Here is a 21559-nt window from a genome sequence, read left to right on the forward strand (position 1 = left end):
ACTCTGATCCCTCAGCATAAAAGACTGGGACCAAGAGTACTTAGACTTGGGACCAAGAGTACTTAGACTTGGGACCACAGCCTGCAACACCTGACCGAAAAGGCACTGCTAAAACAATAGCAAAAGTACTGTGTGTGTGTATATATATATTGGGAGCCCACTAAATGTTTTTCTGACCAATACCAAAAGTTTCTTTTTGCTTGTTTTCAAACTTTAATTTGTTTTTTTTTGCCTCCCGCCGTTTTTGTGTCAAGCTTTACTTCGGGATGTCATTCATTGGGAACGCACAGCAAAATAAAAGCCCCGCTGTGGAGTTTATTAAGGGGGGTGTTAGGTTTAAGCAGGCTGGCAGAGGCACCGCTTCTCTGACGCCTGGAGAACGCTTCAATCGCGCCCTGTCCTGCGCTGCTCATTGCGTCGCCCTATATGAAATGAGCACCATCATGTTACGCTCTTTTAAATTGGAGCTTGAAAGCGAGCTCGCCGTTGCCTCGTTCACCATCGCTGATCTTTTCCGGAGGAGCAGAGAGAGAGAGAGAGAGAGGAGAGGGAAGGGGAGGGGAAAACAAGAGGAGGCAGCAGTTCCAGGGAAGATGATGAAGGTAGCAGCTCCTGAAGTTGTGCATTCCGCATGGGGCAAGAGGATGTGAGAGTGAGGGCAAGGGGGCGAGAGAATAGGGGAGCTGGAGGGGGGGAGGCGAGCAGTTTGCGATGTGCATCTGCTGCTCAGCATGGCCTAGACCAGCGAACGTGAGGACTTGACTTGTCAGTCGCGCTCTCGGTATCATGTTGTTTGGGGGCTTTATGGTCAGAAGGAAGTGGCGACCTGGCTTGACGCTGAGGTGTTAAAGCGGACTGGGAAATCCATCAGAAGTGTCCGGCATCTCTCTCTCTCTCTCTCGCTGTGTGTCCCCTACCCCAACCTCTCCTCTCTGCATTTTCCCCAAATGAGAACGAAGGAGAGCTCGCTGTGTGTTTGAGCAAGTCTGGTCTTCAGTAGCGGAGGGGAGAGAGGAGGGGTAGGCGGGTGGATTAAACTTTCTCAACAACAAACAACAATTTTCAGAAGAGGATGGCGATGAGATGTGAGCCGGCTTCGCCCCGGAGTAAAGCGAGTGCTGAGCCCGAGCGAGGAGCAGAACGCAATGGCTATGTGAGAGGCTGTGTTAGCCCGCTGCGGCCGGACCAGGGTTGCCCTGTGTGGGGCAGGTTGGCGAGCAGCTACCGCTGGCTGCCCTGCGCCGCCTGCCTGTGCTGCCTGCTGGCCGTGCTGTTGCGGTGGCTGGACGGGGAGCTGGCGCTGCTGTCCGCCGCCCTGTCCGCCGCCGCCAGCGCCTCTTGCCCCGGCTTGGCCAGCCTGCTGCACTCCGCCTTGCCCCTCTTCAGCCTGCTGAGCGCCTGGTTCTGGCTGGGCTTGTACCTGATCGGCTGCGGGCGGCGGGAGGCGGCCCGCTGGCTGCTGGCCGCCTGCTGCCTGGGCGAGAGCCTGGTGCAGTGGCTGCTGCTGGCGGTGGAGGAGGAGCACCGAGAGGAGCAGCGGCTGCTGTCGTTCGCCGCCGCCGCCGCCCTGCTCACCTGCCTGGCCGTCGCCGCTGCCCTGCTCCTGCTCAGTGTCAGCCAGGGGCTGTGCGCCATGCTCTTCACCAGCCTGCTGAGGACTGTCTCTCTGCTGTCCCTCCAGCGGGTCCGCGCCAGTTGGAGACCCTTCCTGGCATACCTGATGGGCATTTTGGGAGTGCTGCTGGCCAGCCGCGTCCTGCCCCCGGGCTCCCAGCGAGCGCCGGCGGCCGGCACCGATGAGAAGATCCCGGTTATCAAGAGGAGGAGGAGATCGAGCTCGGTCATCGCCGCCGAAGTTTCCAATAGCCAACTCGGCTCCAAGCCCCACAGGAGGACCTCGCTGCCGTGCATTCAAAGGGAACAGGTAAGAGTTCGTTTCCCCCATTGAGAAGCCAAACTGCGATGCAATACTGTTTAAATCATTTGTAGTAAGTTAATTCAGTCAGCTAAAGGGTACATTATATATGTCACTTGATAGCCACTTTATGCAGACTTTATTTACAAAGAGTTATGGATTTAAAATGTAGAATCTAATCATTGTTGAGCTGACTTTTGGTCCCATCTCACCAAATGGCCTTGTAGTTTCTACCCAACCCTATCAATGAGCATCTTCTTGTACAAGGATATAGAAAATCATTTTTTTAAATCCTTCCACAGTCATAATACACAATTGTATCATTGAACATCATCTAAGTATTTCTCATGCTTAGTTTTTTTTAAAGTGATTTTGTAAAAGGAGACTGTAAAGGGTTAACTATGTATCACTGTGATGCTAGTAGTTACAGGAACCCAAAAGGAAAATTATAGAAATATGTTGTATTTTTCTCTCCAAATTGCCTTCATCTGAAATACCAATTAGGCAAAATTATCCAAGTGTACAGCTGTGATTTATCAAATAGCCACGGCACACCTGACAGGGGAAATAAATATTTTCATAGGCAGCAGAGGAAATTCTTTATAAAACACAGTTTAAAATAATGAATGATATGCAAGTCCACAAACCCTTTCCCATAGAGTTGTAAACATTCAAAAGGACATGATCTTTAAAATAATTTATATATTTGCATTTTACATTCTTTGACATGTGAGAGGAACTTTTTTTGTTGTAAATGATAAATAGTCACTTAATTCTGTTAGTAAAATGTGCTTTTTATGAATGACGCAAGAAAAAAGAAATTTGGGGACATGTGGAGACTAGAAGGAGGAATGAGCTTGTATTGAAAGACATATAAGTTAAGCACAGGGTGAAAAGCGTTAGAGGAAGTGGGGTAATAATTACTGTTTGTACTTTGGAGGATTATCTCTATTACACCTCTATAAAAATACACACTAATCTCAAGGAAAATAAATAGCCATGTGGTTTGGCCAACTTGTATTCATTCAGTTAATTGTGTCTAATGCGTTATAAAAGTGCTTTGATGTAATGTGTAATAATTGCTTCATTCACACGGAGATGACTAGCATTCAGAAGGATGTGAAAAAGTTTACTAATCTTGCAAGTTTTGGAGTCAAACACAGGGATGATTAATAAGGATATTAGAAATTCCAAACATATATTTTTGTTGTCCACTTGATGTTTAAAAGCGCCGACAGTGAACGGTTCTAAGTTTGAACTGAGTTTTTATACAGGCCCTGGTCAGCTGTAAGCATATGGATTGCCATGATGTGTAACAATTAATGAATACTTTTGAACATAGTCTAAATCCTATTCTGCAATGGTTATTTTTGCACCACACAGTCATCTAGTGAAACATGTCCATTTCACTATAGGGAAGCCCTGTGTTTTAACACATAGTATTGAATAATCCGAGCACCGACTTTAGAATGTTAGTCAAAATAAATGTTTATGAGCATTACGAGGAAGCACAGACATATACACTGCTTTCACAAAGTTGTTTTCACCCTCTCCCCTGTCAGTAACAAGTACAGTATTGTTTCCTTGTGGACTTTTTCTCGTTGTATGTATCTTTAGTGCAGTGTGTTGTGGCTGACCTTCATTGCACTGCCACTTCCAGACTGATACTACAGCATTAAACTTGGGACATGAGTCCCACATATAAGCTGGCAATTCATTTTTAAGACAACAATTCAGTTAAGCAATTTAAGTGACATTTATAAATATGAGGACAAAACCTGTGTGATTTATGAACATTAGCAGAACCACAGAGTCGAATTACTGACTTAACCTCACTATCAGACATTTGGTTCTCGTTTTTTTTTTAAAAGGAACCATTTAGTTGTGGATTTGGTGAGCACAGTATAAGTGACCTGTCCTAGCCGACAAAGTAATAAAAGATGATGTTGACATAGGCGCTGAAAATGTATGGCATCCCATGACTGGTATTGTCGCAATGCCGATTCTGTGATTAGCAGAATAACAAACACTATATAGCGGATGCTGGATGAATGGTAGAGAATTGCAAGGCAGTAATCCAGTTGACTGATTTGTTAGCCATCCAAACTGCTTGCCTGGATCACTACCTGCAATTCTCTTGCATCTGCCCAGTATGTTTATTATATATAAATACGTGTTGCTACTTCTTCACTTTCACCATTGGTAACCCCAAAAAAAATGAGAGCTCCGAGAATATGAGATGATGTGAGACCGCACAGAATATCAGACAAAAATGAATGTATAGGGCCTTGAAGAGTACCAGTGGGTGGAATTCCTCTAGTCACCTTATGTGGCAATGTCATAAGTGCGATCATCAATATATCCCCCGGTCTGTATTGACAGTGAAACCGTTCAGAAATAACACATTCACTAGAAGTACTGACTAGAAAATATCTCTTAATGGCTGTATTTACAGCATTGCTACAATGAGCGCCCAAGGCAATTCCTGTCTCTCCCAGTTCCCTCCTCTACCAACCTCCCAGAACTTTCAGCTGGTGAATTACAAAAGGAACTCATCTTTTTCCAAACAATACTTACAACCTTGAAATTATGTGGTATGGTATAAGGTGTTCCTGTTAAAGTATGGCAAAAAAGATTCCGTACAAACCCAGTTAGCACTTGTATGCTAATAGCGCACAGCATAATTTCAAAGCCATATTAACTAATTGTCAGATTCACTGCGCGCATTCTTGCTGTAATGTACACATGGTACTGTCTTATGCTGACTTCATTTAATATCTATAAATTGATTTTCTCATCATATGAAGTAAGTAGAACCATATCTGATATGGTGTACGAAAGAGAGACCTTGCATTTATAGAACACCTTATCACATCCTAAAGATGTCTCAATAGCCAATTCTTACTTTTGAAGTCACTGTTATGCAGAAAAACATATCAGCCAATTTGTGCACAGCATGTTCCCCAAACAGCAAATGAAATGCACAACTAGATCAAGTGTTTTTGCCGCTGTTAATCGAGGGAGGAATGCAGTTCAGGACACTGGGAGAATCCCTTGCTTTTCTTTGAATGGAGCCATGGATCTTTTACATGCACCTGAACAGACAGATGGGGCCTCGATGGCATTCTTATCTGAAGCATGGCACCTCCAGTAGTGCTGCACTCCCTCAGTACTGCACTGATGTGTCGGTCAAGATTCTATGCTCAAGTCCACAGTGGATCTTGAACACAGAACTTTCGACTCAGAGATGAGAGTGCTACCAATAAACTATATTGTTGCTTAATGTTAAAATGTTACTTTGTACTGCCCATAGGGTAACTTTGATAACAGTAATCAATTATGCCTGGACTAGAGATAAATATGATGGAGTCCATCTGAACTTCAGTTCAATTTTTTCAATCCAAAGTTCAGATTCTGGATTGGCTTCACTTATTTGTCAAGCAGTTTTAGTTCTAAGCTACAACACCTATGTTCAAAGAACCTGTTGTTGCACTTACCTGAGCAGACCAGAGAGTGTCGTCCAAAGCCCAAATTGAACAGAACTGAAAAAAATTTGGACTGACCAAAATAGGCTAAATTATTCCAACTCTGACATTTCTTGACCATGAAAAGACTTTGAAATATCTCCTCCCTGATGTACACAACATCTTGTGTCACTTTTCTAGTGTTGACTACATTATAAAAGATTAGCTTCTTTACCTACAGGTTTGGTCAAAATGCCAATGGTATTTGCGTCTGGTTGAGTCATAATGTGTCGGAGGTGTAAATTCAGAATTTTCTTTTTAACCCCACCCCCATCACCCTTTATATCTTTGAGTGAGTTTTTGTAGTCCCCAAGGGAAGGGATGTCCGTGCTGGGAAATGGAACCATTTCCAGTTTCAGGGTAAAAAGGTATTGCCTGATGTAAAAATGTATATTTTAAGTGAGTTAATGCTTCTATCAAACTAGAAGAGAGGGAAAACTGGTACAAGTGCATTCAGCATTTGGGCAAAAACATTGTTGACCATAATTTCTACCCTTTTCTATAGAGCATCAGATTAGCATCAAGCATTCTCGGGTCAGGTACAAAATGATCCAATGCAGAGTAAACCTTGCTCTAACCTTGAGATTGTGCCTTAACCCATAACCTCAGCAGGCCATTCCTACTGCAACAGTGTCTGCCTTGCCATTTCCTACACCAACATACCTTATGTTCTCCCTGATAGGCTGGCTGCTACTTTTGGACAAACCTGTGCTGAATTGTAGACACTTTGGTGCTGTGAACCTGTAGCCATCATGCACCGCTGGCTCACTGGACCTTTTATAGATAAAATACACAGTATTTTCATCCTCTCAGTCTTGTTGGATTCCATCCCAGGTCCCACTCGTGAAGAGCCATGCCTTCTAAATTCTGCTCTGAGAGAGATGTTATTTGTATTTCAGTTGAAAATAATCAGTCGCGATAAAAATTGGGGCAAAGGGTTTGATCCAACAATCTATAAGAATCATCTTAAATCTACATTTTTTGGGTGGATACTGATGTAAAGTTAATTTAGTGCAGCACAGTAAACCTATGAAAGGTTATATTGCAGTGCTGAAGTTGGCCAGTGCTGTGGCGTGTATAATTCAGGGTAGGGACAGGACTCTGAATACTGTTATCAGTATTGATTTTGAAACATTCCCTCATTGATAAGACATCATAAGTTCATGCTTGCTCTCCATTTTTACGCTTTGCTTCGTAAGTGGGAGTGGTAACGTCGCCTTTCAATCACTCTGATCAAAAATAAACACTTAATTTAGAAATTGAGAAGTATCAATGGACTGGCTCCTTTTTATTTAGAAAGTTACGGTCATTCTTGCTTTTCTGGTCCCTGCAAAATGAATTGGTGCAAGAGCCACTTGCAACATACCTAACCGTAAGGGTCTACAAAAGGTCACAAATTTGATGCTGGAGAGAAATGGATGATGTACAATTTTATCTTCTCTCTGGCCTTGGCGAATGGACTAATATAATAAAGAATAACCGTAGGTTAAAGACAGCCAATTTAAAATTCCATTAGCACATAGGAAGCAACAAGATCCAGAACCAAATGTACAAAGCAATGGAAAAAAGGATACTTATATATATGTATGTATGTATGTATGTGTATATATATATATATATATATTCTCCTCTACCCCAAGTCATTCTAGATGGTATATTGGTGCATGTTTTTAAATAATGCAGATTCATAAAAAGTCAAGAAGAAGGGGACAAAGTGCATTTCATAAGAAAGTGAAAATGCTATATTTGTGTTTTATTTTTCTATTAGTATTTTGCTCCATTTTATAATGGTGCATATTATGCATGATCTGCCTTTTATCACAAGATACAGAGGAGAAAGGCCATCCATGCCGAAAGGCCCTGCAGTCCTGCCCATCCACTGTGTCCAGCTGTGGCTCAGCTCTGAGTCAGAAGGTCATGGGTTCAAGTCTCACTCCAGGGACTTGAGCACAAAAATCCAGGCTGACACTACAGTGCAGTTCTGAGGGAGTGCTGCACTGTCGGAGGTGCCGTCTTTCAGGTGAGCCGTTAAATTGAGGTCCCGTCTGCTCTCGCAGGTGGACGTAAAAGATCCCATGGCACAGTTTCGAAGAAAGAGCAGGGGAATTATTTCCGGTGTCCTGGCCAATATTTAACCCTCAACCAAAATAAAGACAGATTATCTGGTCATTTTCTGGAGGCAAATTGGCTGTTGCGTTTCCCACATTATAAGTGACTACACTCCAAAAAGTACTTCATTGGCTGTAAAGCACTTTGAGATGTCCGGTGGTCGAGAAAGGCGCTATATAAATGTAAGTCTAAAGTCTTAATGATGCATGATTTTTGCCTCCGCTCACTCACCCTACCCAGAAATCCATTACAGAGCTCCTGTGCTCTGTCCTATGATATTAAACCTTGTGTGGGCTGTGTTAACTATGTTGGGGAGTTTCCAAGCAGTCTCGGCCCCTGAGAGAGTCAAGAATATCTGCTCTTAAAAACTGCAGCGGAGGCTCAATGTTGGCAGCAGATTTCGCATCTGCATTGTGTTTCTCACACTGTATGGGAAATCTGGGTACACTTATAGGCACGAACATTGTCTTAACCTTTTTTATACTCGATTGTACAGGATTTAGTCGGGCAGCTTGTTTATTCATTTGAAACATTTGTCAGCTGCCAGTGTATCAGATTGAGTGCTGTTGCCTGGACTAATCTTGGCTGAGCTGCACGTTTATAGAGACGGAGTGAGAGTAATTTAAGGGGAAGCTCGATAAGTACACGGGGGGAGAAAGGAAGAGACGGTTCTGCTGATGGGGTTAGACGAAGTAGGGTGGGAGCAGGCAAGTGGGAAGCACGAACAGCGGCATAGACTAGTTGGGCCGACTGACCTGTTTTTTTTGCAGTAAATTCTATGTAAGGAGGAGGAATCTGCCTCACTCAACGATACCCCTTCAATCAGGTCACGAGAGTCAAATGGGAGCACAACAATCAAAATGGAGAAACCAATGAGCAGGCAACGGAAAGAATCTGGAACAATGAAAGAGGTGGAGCTCTGAGCAGTGTGAAGAACAGAAATGTTGGGTTAGAATATGCGCTGTGCTGACATGCCTGAGCCAACCAATCAGGGAAGCTCATGTCATGTCGCTGTTATGGCAGTCCTTGATATGGTTTTGTGACTGCTTCTTACTTTTCCTGTTCGTTCGAGGTAGCCGGTTCTTTGGAGCCTTGTTCTGAGTCTTTTGCATTGTATTTTACCTGCTTCATGATGATAAAAGTGTTTAGGGTACAGAAATGGATTAAAAATTCTTGGGAGAGGCAGGGGTTCTGAGTACCATTCGGGGCCTCCCTGAACCTCCACCCCCTCACTCAACTGCCCTCCGATTCATCGAAAGAAAGACTTGCATTTATATAGCGCCTTTCACGACCACCGGACGTCTCAATGCGCTTTACAGCCAATTATATACTTTTGGAGTGTAGTCACTGTTGTCATGTGGGAAACGCAGCAGCCAGCTTGCGCACAGCAAGGTGATAATGATCAGATAATCTGTTTTTGTTATGTTGATTGATGGATAAATATTGGCCAGGACACCGGGGATAACTCCCCTGCTCTTCTTTGAAATGTATCATGGGATCTTTTACGCCCACCTAAGAGAGCGGACGGGGCCTCGGTTTAACGTCTCATCTGAAAGATGTTAAAGTGGTGTAGTAAAATGTATGAAGAAATAGTCCCGTAGAATGTTTAAACACTGCCTTAAGAATAAAGCAAACCATATCAAACTATAATAGGCTTAAACACAGTTTTCTGCATTATGGTGAGTTTTACTGGGGATCCCATATTGCCATGAAGCACTGGCAGGAGCCCGACCCTGTATTTGGTTGGGGCCCTAAGGCACAGGCCTTGTTGGGGAAAGAACAGATATGTGGCATTTGAGGAAATAGCTCCCGTTTAAGAGCCATCAGCACACGGGTACAGTGGGCTGAGTGGCCTCCTTCTGTGCCGTAATAGCAATGGTTCAAGAGAAGTTGTTTTGAGCTGCAGCTCCAGTGTTGGAACGTGGAAGAGCTGTATCACCATTACGAGCGCATTGCTGTCCGTCTATTTTATTCACCTGGAATTCTGGCTTTGTGGCATATAACTATGAAGGACACAATGAGAGATCAACAAAGGGATCCACAAGAAAAGTGCAGCAGAATTGTTCTGGGTCGACAAAGCCAATTTCCTAAACCAGGAGACCTACAGCAGACAATTTGTCCTGAGGTGTCTGAGAGTGCATTAGCAGTGACAAAACTTGGTGGGTATGTTGCCTGTAATGTATGCGCCTGAGAGTATGCTCACAGGTTCGTAGAGCTGTTACACTATGAGTGGCTTAGCCAGTCACGTGATGTTCACAACACTCAATAAAACCCTAGTCAATTGGGTCTAAGTCATCCACAACGACGTATGCAGTTGTGAACCTAATGGATGAACTGGAAATGTGTAGTGTGATTGTTAAACCTTTGTCAATAAACCAACTAGCTCTTAAATAGCAATGTGTTCTATGAATTCTTAAGCAATTACATGACATTGCCCATGGTTTTCTGTGCATTCATTTCAATAGATGGAGGATCAGGGGCAGTGCAGGTTTCCAATATAAGCCAGCAGTGAACAAGGTGTCTCCCTACCAGCGCATACTCAGTAGGTGAGCCCTTGGGTATGTGTTGCAGCACAAACCTCTCTTGTTCTTTTCTACATCCCACTCCCACCCGCCTCGGATAGACAGTGACCCATGCTGACGGCTCTCTCGCTCACGTGCCTGCTGACCACGTGCAGGCCTGGACCCTCGATGCCGGCAAGACTCTGGCCATGGGCAGCATGGCCATACCCAATCTGCACATCCACGCACTATCCAGCAGAGGTTGCTGGACAGCAGTCAGGAGTGAGAACCTTGCTAAATGTCTTCAATGTGGTTTCACGCTATTGTCTTAGATTGTGTTAAACCAAAGATAAGAATTACTAAATTTGTTGTGGCACATGTGATCATTGACTTAATTCCCTCATGAATTGTGCATTGCACCCTTTGTAGGCAAATATACTTTGCCATGACAAGTCAAATAATTCCATGGTGCAAATAATAACACTGGGTGCATAAACTTTTAACAGCTAGATTATTGAAAATGCAGTTATTAGAGAAAGGAAACACTTGTAATTATATAGTACCTAATCACATCTTCAGGACTTCCCAAAATAATTTGCATAAATTATATTTTTCTAAATCACTGTGGTTAGTAGGCAAAGATGGCAGGCACATTGCCCAAAGCAAGGTCCCACACACAGCAATGAAGATAACTAACCAGTTAATCCGTTTTTAGTGGTGCTGGTTGAGTGAGAAATGTTGGCCAGGACACCGGAGAACGCTTTAGCCGGAATTTTCTGGAGGAAGGTGGGTTGGGGGCGGTGGGGGCTCTGATGCAGTCAGGAAATCCAGGAGGCCGGGTTTCACACAGGCCCTGCTGACTTTAACGGCAGGGCCTGATTTGCATGTGAGTCCTGGCTGGCTGCAGGCGGGTTGGCCTGTGGCTGCACAGAGCGGGTGGGGGGGCGGGGTTTGTGTGAGGACCGGGGGCTGGGCAATGGATGGGGGGGGGGGGAGAGAGGACTGCTGATAGGACCAGGGGAAGCATCAGCATCAGGGGGGGGGGGGGGGGAGAGAGAGAAGGTCAGGGACGGCCGTTACAGGATTGTGGTGGTCCTCAGCATCATCGTTGGAGGGGGGGGGGTAGGGGGTGGAGGCTTGGGGAAATGCTCGGAGGCCTTGTGTGGGGGTGTCTCCAATCACGGGGGGCTGGGCTGGCCAGGGATGCACAATCCAGGATTAGGTATAAAGTCGCTTACCTCCTGGATCCAGTAGTCCCTGCCTCACTTTAACTGCTGGGTGTCATGAATTGTTGCGAAATATGTCCACATGCGGTTAAAAACAAATTGGAGGTTAAAAAAGAGGTTTCCAGCCTTATTATAATATTTAAATTGACGTTCCCCCCCGGGAGCAGGATGGTGGCCTGACCCGACCTCAACCCGCCTCCGTTAAAACCAGAATTGGGTGGGTTAAAGGTGGGATCGGGTTGGGAATCCGATTTGTAACAATTTAACTACCCCCACGCTCCAAACCCACCTGTTTTTTTTAAGGTTAAAATTCCCCCCTTTGATTTTCTTGGCACTGCGCTGTGGCATCTTTTGCTTCCACCTGAAGAGGCCGATGATGCCTCAATTCAGCATCTCATGCAAACGATGCACCTCTGACAAGGCCGTTGCATCAAATGTGTTGGTCAATGCCGAAATTGTTTGTAGAGTCTATAGACCTCTCAAACAGTAACTGGCCTGTTGAAATGTGGTCAAAACGACTAAAATATGCCGTCATCTCTGAAAGTGTGCGTTAGACTGACGGCAAAGGAGTGGCGAGTCTACCTGTAGCACAGCACCGTCACTGAAGAGTCGGCTATTAACAGATACAGAATGATGAGAGAGTTGCACAGTATTTTCACTCCTTATCCAGTCGCAAGGTTCAGTGAAGTTTAATTGACGTGCAAATGGGAACTTTGTGAATACAATCTCCACCTTGCATCAGCTTCTAAAAATACTTTGAAACATCAAAGCACTACTGACTGAAACTAGCTACATTTTAGCCAATTTGCCTTTGTGTTGTAGTGACGAAAGCTAATGAAAAAGTAAATGTAAGCACAAAGCTGACATATAGTTGAATGAAGATCCATCCCATGTATTTGCTCAAACACTATGGGGGGGGGGGAATTTGCGTAGCGCCCGTTTGAGGGTGGTAACAGCCATGAGGCGAGGGCTCCTGAGTCAAGCACGGAGGTCCCGCCCCACTCACAATATTCGGCTTACCAGCCCCGAGAGCAAGTGGAGTGCAAAGTATCTCGCTCCACTTGCTCTGTGCGGCGCGAGCTGGCCGAAGGTACAGGGAGAGGGGTGCAGCGTATGCGCTGGAATGCATAGTGTTGCCACGTAGAAGTGGCCCTCCCCTTCTTTAAAGGGTACGGCCAAACTGCCGACTCTGTGGGTCCCTACCTGGACCATCGGGGAGCAGGGTGCCATAGCACATGCGTTCCACCAGGCAATGGGCCGCGACCGATAAGTTGGACGATTTGTTATTTATTTTTGTGCATGTCCCCTCCCCGCTGCCGCTGCCATCGCTCCAGGGGGGCACTACTGAATTTTTGCTCCGGGCTGAAAATTGGGGCGCTGCGCACGGTGATGACATCGACAGTGTAGTGGAGCAGGCGCTACCGGTTACTGCCGCCGCTAAACCCCCGCAGAGTTTAGCGGGAATTGTTAGCGGCGCTGCACCTGGGCAAAAAGTCGATTGCGCCAGGGGCGCTAACTGAAGGCGCAAACAACCCCAATTTCTCCCCCTATATTATGCAGCTATAATTTCCTACTACAGAAGTGTTACGAATTCAGGTCTGCCACAGGTGTCTACTCCTATTCAGTGGTGTCTGTTGTTTCCTTAAGTGATCAGGTTGCCTGAATATCATGAGCGCAATAATGAAAGTCCCTTGTGTTCTGGATCATATCTCCATGTCTTACACATATGTACTCCTTCAATCGCTCCGAGGTAGACCGAGCTACCACTAGATAAGATGCCATTTAATTTGATTAGTGTTTGGGTGTGAATAATATTGAAGTGTGGAAGTCCTTTTTTATTTGCTTGTTTTTCCTCCTGAAGGGAATATTCTTTGGCTGCTTTCTGCTGGGTGTCTTCTTCTTAGGCAGTCCCTCGTGTCGAGGATGACCTGCTTCCACACCAAGAAGGGATGAGTTCACAGGTGTTTCAATGAAGGACATGATATTCCAGGTCCCAAACTATATAGTGAAGGGTGGAAGATGCCTGTGCGTGGATTTTATTAACGTGTGGTGGCCATTGCACAACAGCCACCATGTGGGTTTGACAGAGCTAGGTCTTGATTCAGTGGCAAGGATTAACCAAGACGACTGGAGACCAGCTCTGCTGCACAGACCTAGTGCGCACATATATTGCAGTGTGGGCTGACCCTCACCCCTCCTGGGCCCCGAACTCACGTCCCTCCACAGTCTCTCGCCGCTCCTTCGCCCCGACCTCGCTGCTCCTGCTGTACCTGCCAACGCTCCAATCAGCGACCTTGATTTTGGTGACGTCCAATCCAGTCGCCCTTCTCCAAGTCGTCTCCCACCTACACCAGCTCGCGCTGCTCCCTGTAGTGGCATGCCTCCACGATGCTCCTGGGCCGCCGCACCTCTGTGCCTTTTATAGTCCCGACTGGTGGTTTCTCATTTAGTCAGTGTGCACCTGTCAACTGCTGGCTTTGCACTAACCCAGTGGCTGAATAATCTGCTTAACTACTGGAAGGATGAGAAAATTATTCCGGTGGTGCAGTCAGCAAAATGGAGGAAACAATCAGGAAATGTTCATACTTCCTGGGTGATTTCCCATGACCTGTGTATTCATATAAAGGTAAGCATGTTCAGCCCCACCCTAACCTTGCTGTTCACACACCGATTGACTGCCCTATCTTGCTCGCGCTCAGTCCTGCTATCAACTCACACATATCATCATAAACTTCGATGAACCCCCACACCCATGATAGCCCTCAAGGAAACTCCTACATGACGGTGCTGAAGGCAATCCCCATCACATCCCTCAACATGATGGCCTTCAATAGAAACCCTATCTCCACGAGATCTTTCAAAGAACCTCTTAAGATGCAGAGAGGATATTTCTACTCATAGGGGAAACTAAAACTAGGGGACATAGTCTTAGAATAAGGGGCCGCTCATTGAAAACTGAGATGAGGAGAAATTCCTTCTCTTAGGGTTGTAAATCTCTGGAATTCTCTGCCCCAGAGAGCTGTGGAGGCTGGGTCATTGAATATATTTAAAGCGGCGATAGACAGATTTTTGAGCAATAAGGAAATAAAGGGTTATGGGGAGTGGGCAGGGAAGTGGAGCTGAGTTTATGATCAGATCAGCCATGATCTTATTGAATGGCGGAGCAGGCTTGAGGGCCAAATGGCCTACTTCTGCTCCTATTTCTTATGTTCTTGTGTAAGATGGCCTTCAATGGAGCACCCTTATGACCGACCTCAAGAGCACCTCATAAAAGTTCTCTAAAGAACCCCTAGGTTATCCCACAGCTGCATGCCTGCTGCTAACCACAGACAGAGAGGAATGAAGTCATGGCTGCCTTGTCGGTCACTGCATTTCTGTCTGATTCCTTCCATTTGTGTGTTCCGGAAACCAGCACTTGTTAATAACTTCTATTTCTGCATGCAGAGAACAGCTGTCTTCTCAGCTGAAAGGTTGTTGCGTAGTCAAGTCACTCTTGGATAGAGAGGCCGGCCATCAGTGGGGGCTAAGTGTTGGCCTCGGAGAAGTTTGAATGAAGTGAGTGAACACTGGACAGAAATCGAAGAACTGGCAGGTCAGTCCCAATATCATTCGGTGCACATTGTGAGCTGTCATGGTGGCTGCCCCCTGGGGGCTATCCTGGGTGTGTACTCTCAAGGCTGTCACCGCAGAATGGCACCAGTGTTCAGTTGAAGTCTGATAACAGCTCTGGGACAATCGTTGCATTTGCGACAGGATTGGCTGATAACTGTCAGTGACAGCTGTCACAACATCGTCGTGCTATGACATTGAACTGTCACTAGTTGTGTATCCTTTCCCTCAATAATGTCCAGCTGTTGGGAAAGGAAAGTTTGTTCATGTTATGCCCTCGGGAAATCAGCAGCATTTCCCTTCAACAAGGCCTTTGGAGGCATGAACACGCCCTTACCAATGTTGAGTTTTGCTGTTTTCATTATTTGCCTTTGAACACAGTGGAGGGATCATAGGTATATTGCTAATAGCGCCCTCAGTTCTATTTTAACTCGTTTTTCTCCCCTCAGCTGTCAATTTGTGGTGACATTTTTCTTAGCCTTGATGCTGTGAGGAAAACATGGGCCTTCGCATTCTCAGTGAGATATCTCCATCTCCAGAAATCTTTCCCATACATGTTGCGAAGGCACATGGACATGTGCAAGCAATTGATTGTAGAGAATTCTTTGGAACTGACGTCAGTGGATGGTAGTTGGTGGATGGGACATGTGGGTGCAGAGAAGTGTGGGTTCAGTGTGGTCTTTCCAGGTGTCTGAAATGTTATTGGCATATAAACAACCGCAAATGTGGCTCTGGTATGTAGAACACACAATCCCACATGAATGTACTGCTTTTTGGAGAGTGGTTTTAAATCAACAACAACAACTTGTATTTATATAGCGCCTTTAACATAGTGAAACGTCTCAAGGCACTTCACAGGAGTATTATGAGATAAAAATAATTTGACACCGAGCCGCACAAGCATCAGGACAGGGCTTGGTCAAAGAGGTAGTTTTAAGGAGTGGCTTGAAGGAGATAGAGAGGCGGAGAGGTTTAGGGAGGGAGTTCCAAAGCTTGGGGCCCAGGCAACAGAAGGCATGGCCACCAATAGTTGAGCGATTATAATCAGGGATGCTCAAGAGGGCAGAATTAGAGGAGCGCAGACATCTTGCGGGGAAGGGGGGGGCGGTTGGGGTTGTGGGGCTGGAGGAGATTACAGAGATAGGGAGTGGCAAGGCCATAAAGGGATTTGTAAATAAGGATGAGAATCCTCTCTGGTTATCAGAATGCAGGCTGACTGTGACCTGAGTGAATGGAATGGATTTTACAACTTAATATCCCCACAGCGTAGTCTCACGAACCTACTGAGATGATCCCTCAATCTCTCCGTTCCAGCAGGCCAACCGCATTTGAAGTTAACGTGGGTCAGGGATAGGTCCGCAAAATCGTAGCCTCGATTTCCCTGATCCGTGCTGGGATCGGGTGTCACGGGATCATCAGTGGTCTCCGCAGCCCCGAATCCTGACGCATTCTCAGTGGGTATCTCTATCCCCAGAAATCTTTCCCATACATGTTGTGTAGGCACAATCCTCTCGGCCTACAAGGTCAGGAATGTAAAATTTATCCCAGTAAGTCGTGAGCAGCAGAGTGGCCCCATGTTAACTTCAAGTGTGGCTGCCGCTGCTGGGACCGAGAGATTGAGGGACCACCCCAAGTATGTTCACAAAGCTATCCGGTGGAAACGTTAATTTTAAAATTCACCCTGATTAGCTTGTACTTCGATAATCAGCGAGGTCCTGAAATTGTAATTGGAGTGACTGAGCATGATGGGATGTGATTTGTGGATAGTGAACATTGTTAGTGATGAAACCATCGATCACAACAGAGTTTGTCATAAAAGGGAGTCGAGGGTTATGGGGAGCGGGCAGGGAAATGACCAAGATCAGATCAGCCATGATATTGAATGGCGAAGCAGGCTCGAGGGGCCAAATGGCCTACTCCTACTCCTATTTCTTATGTTCGAAGTATCCAAAAACAGTCAATGGACTCCAAAGTGTATTTGCAGGAACTGCTGGTAATCTGCCTTTTGCAAAAGTGTCCTGTGCAAGGTCAAAAAAAAAGCCTTTCTTTCATGCCACTTGTATGTGTCTTGTGTAGTCAGGAATCCATCATCACATTAGAATGATTTGCTGTGATCTGGAGCCATTACCGTGTCGAGAGGTGTAATTAATTCTTTCAACACTCTAACTTTATTACAAAATCATTACAAAACACTTAAGGAAATCCAAGCTGGAGGTTTTAAAGAGCAAGTTTTGGGAATGGTACCCAATGGATTTTTGTGCTATTAATTTTCAGACCATGACCCTTTCAGAATTAAAATGGTCACTTGTGCCTTCTGGTGCTCAGATTAGTTCCAGCTGATCTGAACGGCACATTTAGGCGCATTGAACTGCATGTGCTTGCAAACAGTATATTAGCACTCTCAATCCATGAATACATTTATGGGGCTAATTTCAAAGAATCTATTTCTAGTTCCCACACCTTGTTCTCAAAAGTGCAACCCTTGACAGTAGTGGGCCTTCATAACTTGCTAAAGTGAGAATACACAAACATATGAAAAAGGCAGGTAAGGTCCATCAGGCCTGTCTTATATTGTCATGGTGTAACTTCTGCACATCATTATCTCATCCCCACTCCGTCCCGCCCTAACAGCCACACAATCTCCTGGGAGAGGCAAAAAACAAACTGAGGCCAATCTAGAAAAGAAACTGGGAAATTCCTCTGACACCTGAAGATGGTCTGTCATTGTCCTATCTGTTCCTTGCAAAGGTACCCATTGGAAACATGATTATGTGGTAAATTTTCCTGGAAATTATTCCCAATAAAAATTATTCAACACTCTAACTTTATTACAAAATCATTACAAAACACTTAAGGAGATCCAAGCTGGAGGTTGAATTTCAAGAAGATGTGGACCTATTCTGGCATGCATGTAAGGGACAGCCCCTGATATTCAGAATAATGCATTTGCTACTCATGATCTTAACCACTGCACCTTTTGGGAATGGAAGGCTCGCTCATCCTTCCACAGGTGTGCTGCATCCAAAGCTTTTCTTGTACTTTGCAGAATCCTGTGTGGCAACTTTAATCTCGATCAGCAAATATCATACACTATCTATTTGCCGTGCAATACTCTTAGCAATAACAGCACAGGGAAGTGGACAGGTTCATTTGCTTTCACTGTCAAACTTGAGAGCTATTTTTGGCGAAGCAAAGGTGAAGGTGATTGGAATATTCCCTCCACAGGTTACACAGGGGGGATGGATTTGAAGGCACAACGCTGTCGGTGTGGACCTTGGCCACTGGGAGTGCAGAACCTGGAGCTCGTGCACATGTCTGCCTCCCTTCCCTGTGGTTTCCCACGCGATGGGCATGCATGCAAATTTCCTAGCGGCGGGGCTTCTGTTCCTGGAGAGTTCATTCAGACATGTACCTTACAATCCCAAGGGAAGTTCCCTGGGTGTGAACTTCGTCAGCGTTCCTCCTGCTCCACCACCATCACTTCGATGGAGATTTGCGGAAGCCTTGTTTACAGGGAATGTACCGCTCCCTTCTCCTCTCCTTATGTAACTCTCTTCCTTTAGGAAGCTCCTTAAATACTCACCTTGCCTAATATCTCTTTATGCGGCTCAGTGTCCAATTTTGTCAGACAACGCTCCTGTGAAGAGTCTTAGTACATTTTACTGCGTTTAAGGCACTATATAAATGCACGTTGTTGTTATATTGGTAGAATATAATTCTAATAATAACGCTATAATTCTGCCCTCTTGAGCATCCCCGATTATAATCGCTCAACCATTGGTGGCCATGCCTTCTGTTGCCTGGGCCCCAAGCTCTGGAACTCCCTGCCTAAACCTCTCCGCCTCACTACCTCTCTTTCCTCTTTCAAGACGCTCCTTAAAACCTGTCTCTTTGACCAAGCTTTCCTGCCCTAATTTCTACTTATGCAACTCGGTGTCAAATTTTTTTAATCTCATAATATTCCTGTGAAGCGCCTTGGGATGTTTCACTTCGTTAAATGCGCTATATAAATGCAAGTTGTTGTTGAATAAAAAGGTAATACACTACCTAAAAGCAAATCCAGCTCCAGCAGGAAACGCCTCATAAACTGTACGACCCGCCCCCCCACCGCTCCCTCTCACAATGACCACCCCCCCCCCCCCCACTGCTCCCTCTCACAATGACCGCAAACAGCTGGAAAGTAACGTGGCGGATAAGATTCAACATCCTACATGAAAAAGGTTATTTCTGGAACTTGGTGAGTAATTCGACTTGCTGGAGACTTGCTGTGGACGTGGCTAGTTTGTAAACCACTCACTGTTATTATTCTACTGGAGGTTTGCATTTCCAAGTGCCCCTATGCTCTCAAAAAAGAACCAAATTATACTTATTCATTCTGAACTGTAAATTTAGTCTTATTGACGACAAAAAAAATGAAACCGAGTAAATTGATGCGTTTTACACCTCATCGCAAAATGTTATCAGCATCAAAAACTCAGCAACAACAACCTGCATTTATATAGCATACTTTAGCGTAGCAAAGTATCCTAAAGCGCTTCACAGGAGCGATTGTGAAATTTGACACCGAACCACATAAGGAGATATTAGGACAGGTAACTAAAAGCTGGGTCACCATAGGTAGGGGTTGTGTACGCCGCCCGTTACCGTGCGCGGGAGGCGGCAAACGGGCAGCAAAGTCCTACCGTCGTCGGTAAGCGGCGGCAAAGCCTCGCCTTAAATTGGGTAGGCTCTTTGGCAGAGGTGCCAAGAGGCAACGATGCGCCGGCTAAGGCCACCCGCATGGTGACGTCATCCAGCGTACAACGCCTCTTTGACACCTCTGTCGCGACATTTGCTTTGTATGAAACAGGCGGCCATACAGCCTGAAAAAAGTGGTCATAACAGAGCGGATCTCGGGTGGAATTGCCCAGAAAGAAAGGTAAGTTTTTCTCTCTCTCTCTTTCTTTTTCTGCATGTTTTCATTAGTTTTAAGAGTGGGGGAGTGTGTGTGTGGATCGGAGAAGTTTTAGTTTTTTTTTCTAGCGTGGCGGCAGCCTTCCGTCGAGAAATTCAGTCGGCCTCCTGAGCTCCTGCCCGAGGATGTGTGTGCAACGCCACTTCTTAGCGCTGCTCTCTCATCCTTGGGCGTAAAAACTGAATTTGGCAGTTTGAGCTTGCACTTAACACCTGGCGCTAAAACCAGAACTCGGGTGGTGACGCCGTCTCAAAAATGGCGGCACCGAATTTCAACCTTGTAGTTTTTAAGGACCATTTTAAAGGAGGAGAGAGAGAGGTGGAGAGGAAGAATTTGTATAGAAGCACTTATCCCTTCGCAAAGAAAGGAAGTGACTGGATTAACATTGGAAGATATTTGGGGGGCCTCCGGCATTCAACCGCACGTCACCATCCCCCGCACCCCCTTCCCCCACACCCCCCTCCCCCGGACCCCTTCCCCCACACCCCCTTCCCTCACACCCTCTCCCATCTGAAAAGGTTAGCAGTCACATCCAGACTTAAAAATGTACTCATCATGGTATGTTCTACTGATCAGGACCCTGGCTCCCCCTCCCCTGAATTTGACACTTTGATGTTCCTGCTTCACCATCTTCAGCCTAGTCTTTAGCCGTGAAACAGTCTGCCAACATACAACAGTGACTGCGCCTGGAAAGTAATTCATTGGTGATCCGAAGTGCTTTGGGTCATCCTGAAGGTATGAGAAGATGGTCTCCAAGTACAAGTTCTTTTTCTTTTTATCTTGAGGAAAACTTGGTTTTGAAGTACTAGGGGGTGGGGTGGGGAAATAAAATCTAGTTCATACATTTCTGTCACAAACAATCACTTCTACAACCTGCCCTGAGCTAGGTGCTCCTATGTGCTGAATTATGCTGTTTCAATACAGGGTAATAGTATTTCACTTTCTCCCTATATATAAATCTGTGTCTTAGTGAGATGTTCTCGATTTATTAGGATTCAGAAACCATGGTCAAAGAACCAAAGCAGTTGTATTGGGCCCCAGCATAGCTGGAAAGAATAAATGAAATAATATGAATCAAGAAGCTAAGCAGCGGGCGTATAACGGTCGGACACTGATGGGATGTTTGTTGTACACCCCTCCCAATTTCCCCGTTTACTGACTTCATTGAAGAGGACAATGGGACGGGGCACGTAACGAGCGGCCAATTCACTACCGCCTGCTATACGGCCCCCGCTGAAGTTGAAAGTTTTGATGAGCGAGACCAAAATTGTTGATAGATGAGAAAATGACTAGGGGCTCAATTTTCCCCAGTATTTATGCCAATTTTTTTTGGAGTAGGCTGCTTTTTCTGGCCTAAATTAAAAATCCCAGTTTCCTCAATCAATTTGCACCAGCATAACTCATTCAGTTATGCTTTTGTTAGGTAAGTTGTTTTTTTCCTCAAGGGGGCGTAACCAGCCACCTCCGCCAATTCTGGCCATTAAGGCAACTTTGGCCAGCTGATAGTTACTCCATTTCTATTTAGGCCAGCGTATGTGGCCTCTCGAGAAAACCCTTGTGGAGAGTTAAAGAAATCAGCGCAGGTAAGTACATCGGAGGCCATTCTGCCAGGGCTAGGGATGGGAAACGGAGTGGACCGGGACTGGCACTCACTCGGGACCGGAGAGGCTCGGCGGGGGAGGGAGGGAGCAAACTGACCAGCAGGCATGCACTCGGGGGGC

At 45.6% G+C, this 21559-nt stretch overlaps 1 protein-coding gene across 1 annotated transcript in view; it reads left to right on the forward strand.

The window, feature by feature from the left end:
• Nucleotides 1–779: 779 nt before the first annotated feature.
• The window catches only part of pde3a (phosphodiesterase 3A, cGMP-inhibited), a 572752-nt gene continuing 551972 nt past the window's right edge, over nucleotides 780–21559 (forward strand). The window contains exon 1 of the mRNA XM_070897592.1: nucleotides 780–1924. Coding sequence (XP_070753693.1) covers nucleotides 1073–1924 — 852 coding nt within the window. The 5' untranslated portion in view covers nucleotides 780–1072. The remainder of the gene's footprint in view (nucleotides 1925–21559) is intronic.

This window comes from Pristiophorus japonicus, chromosome 13 (genome assembly GCF_044704955.1).
Source record: "Pristiophorus japonicus isolate sPriJap1 chromosome 13, sPriJap1.hap1, whole genome shotgun sequence".
Lineage (NCBI taxonomy): Eukaryota > Metazoa > Chordata > Chondrichthyes > Pristiophoridae > Pristiophorus > Pristiophorus japonicus.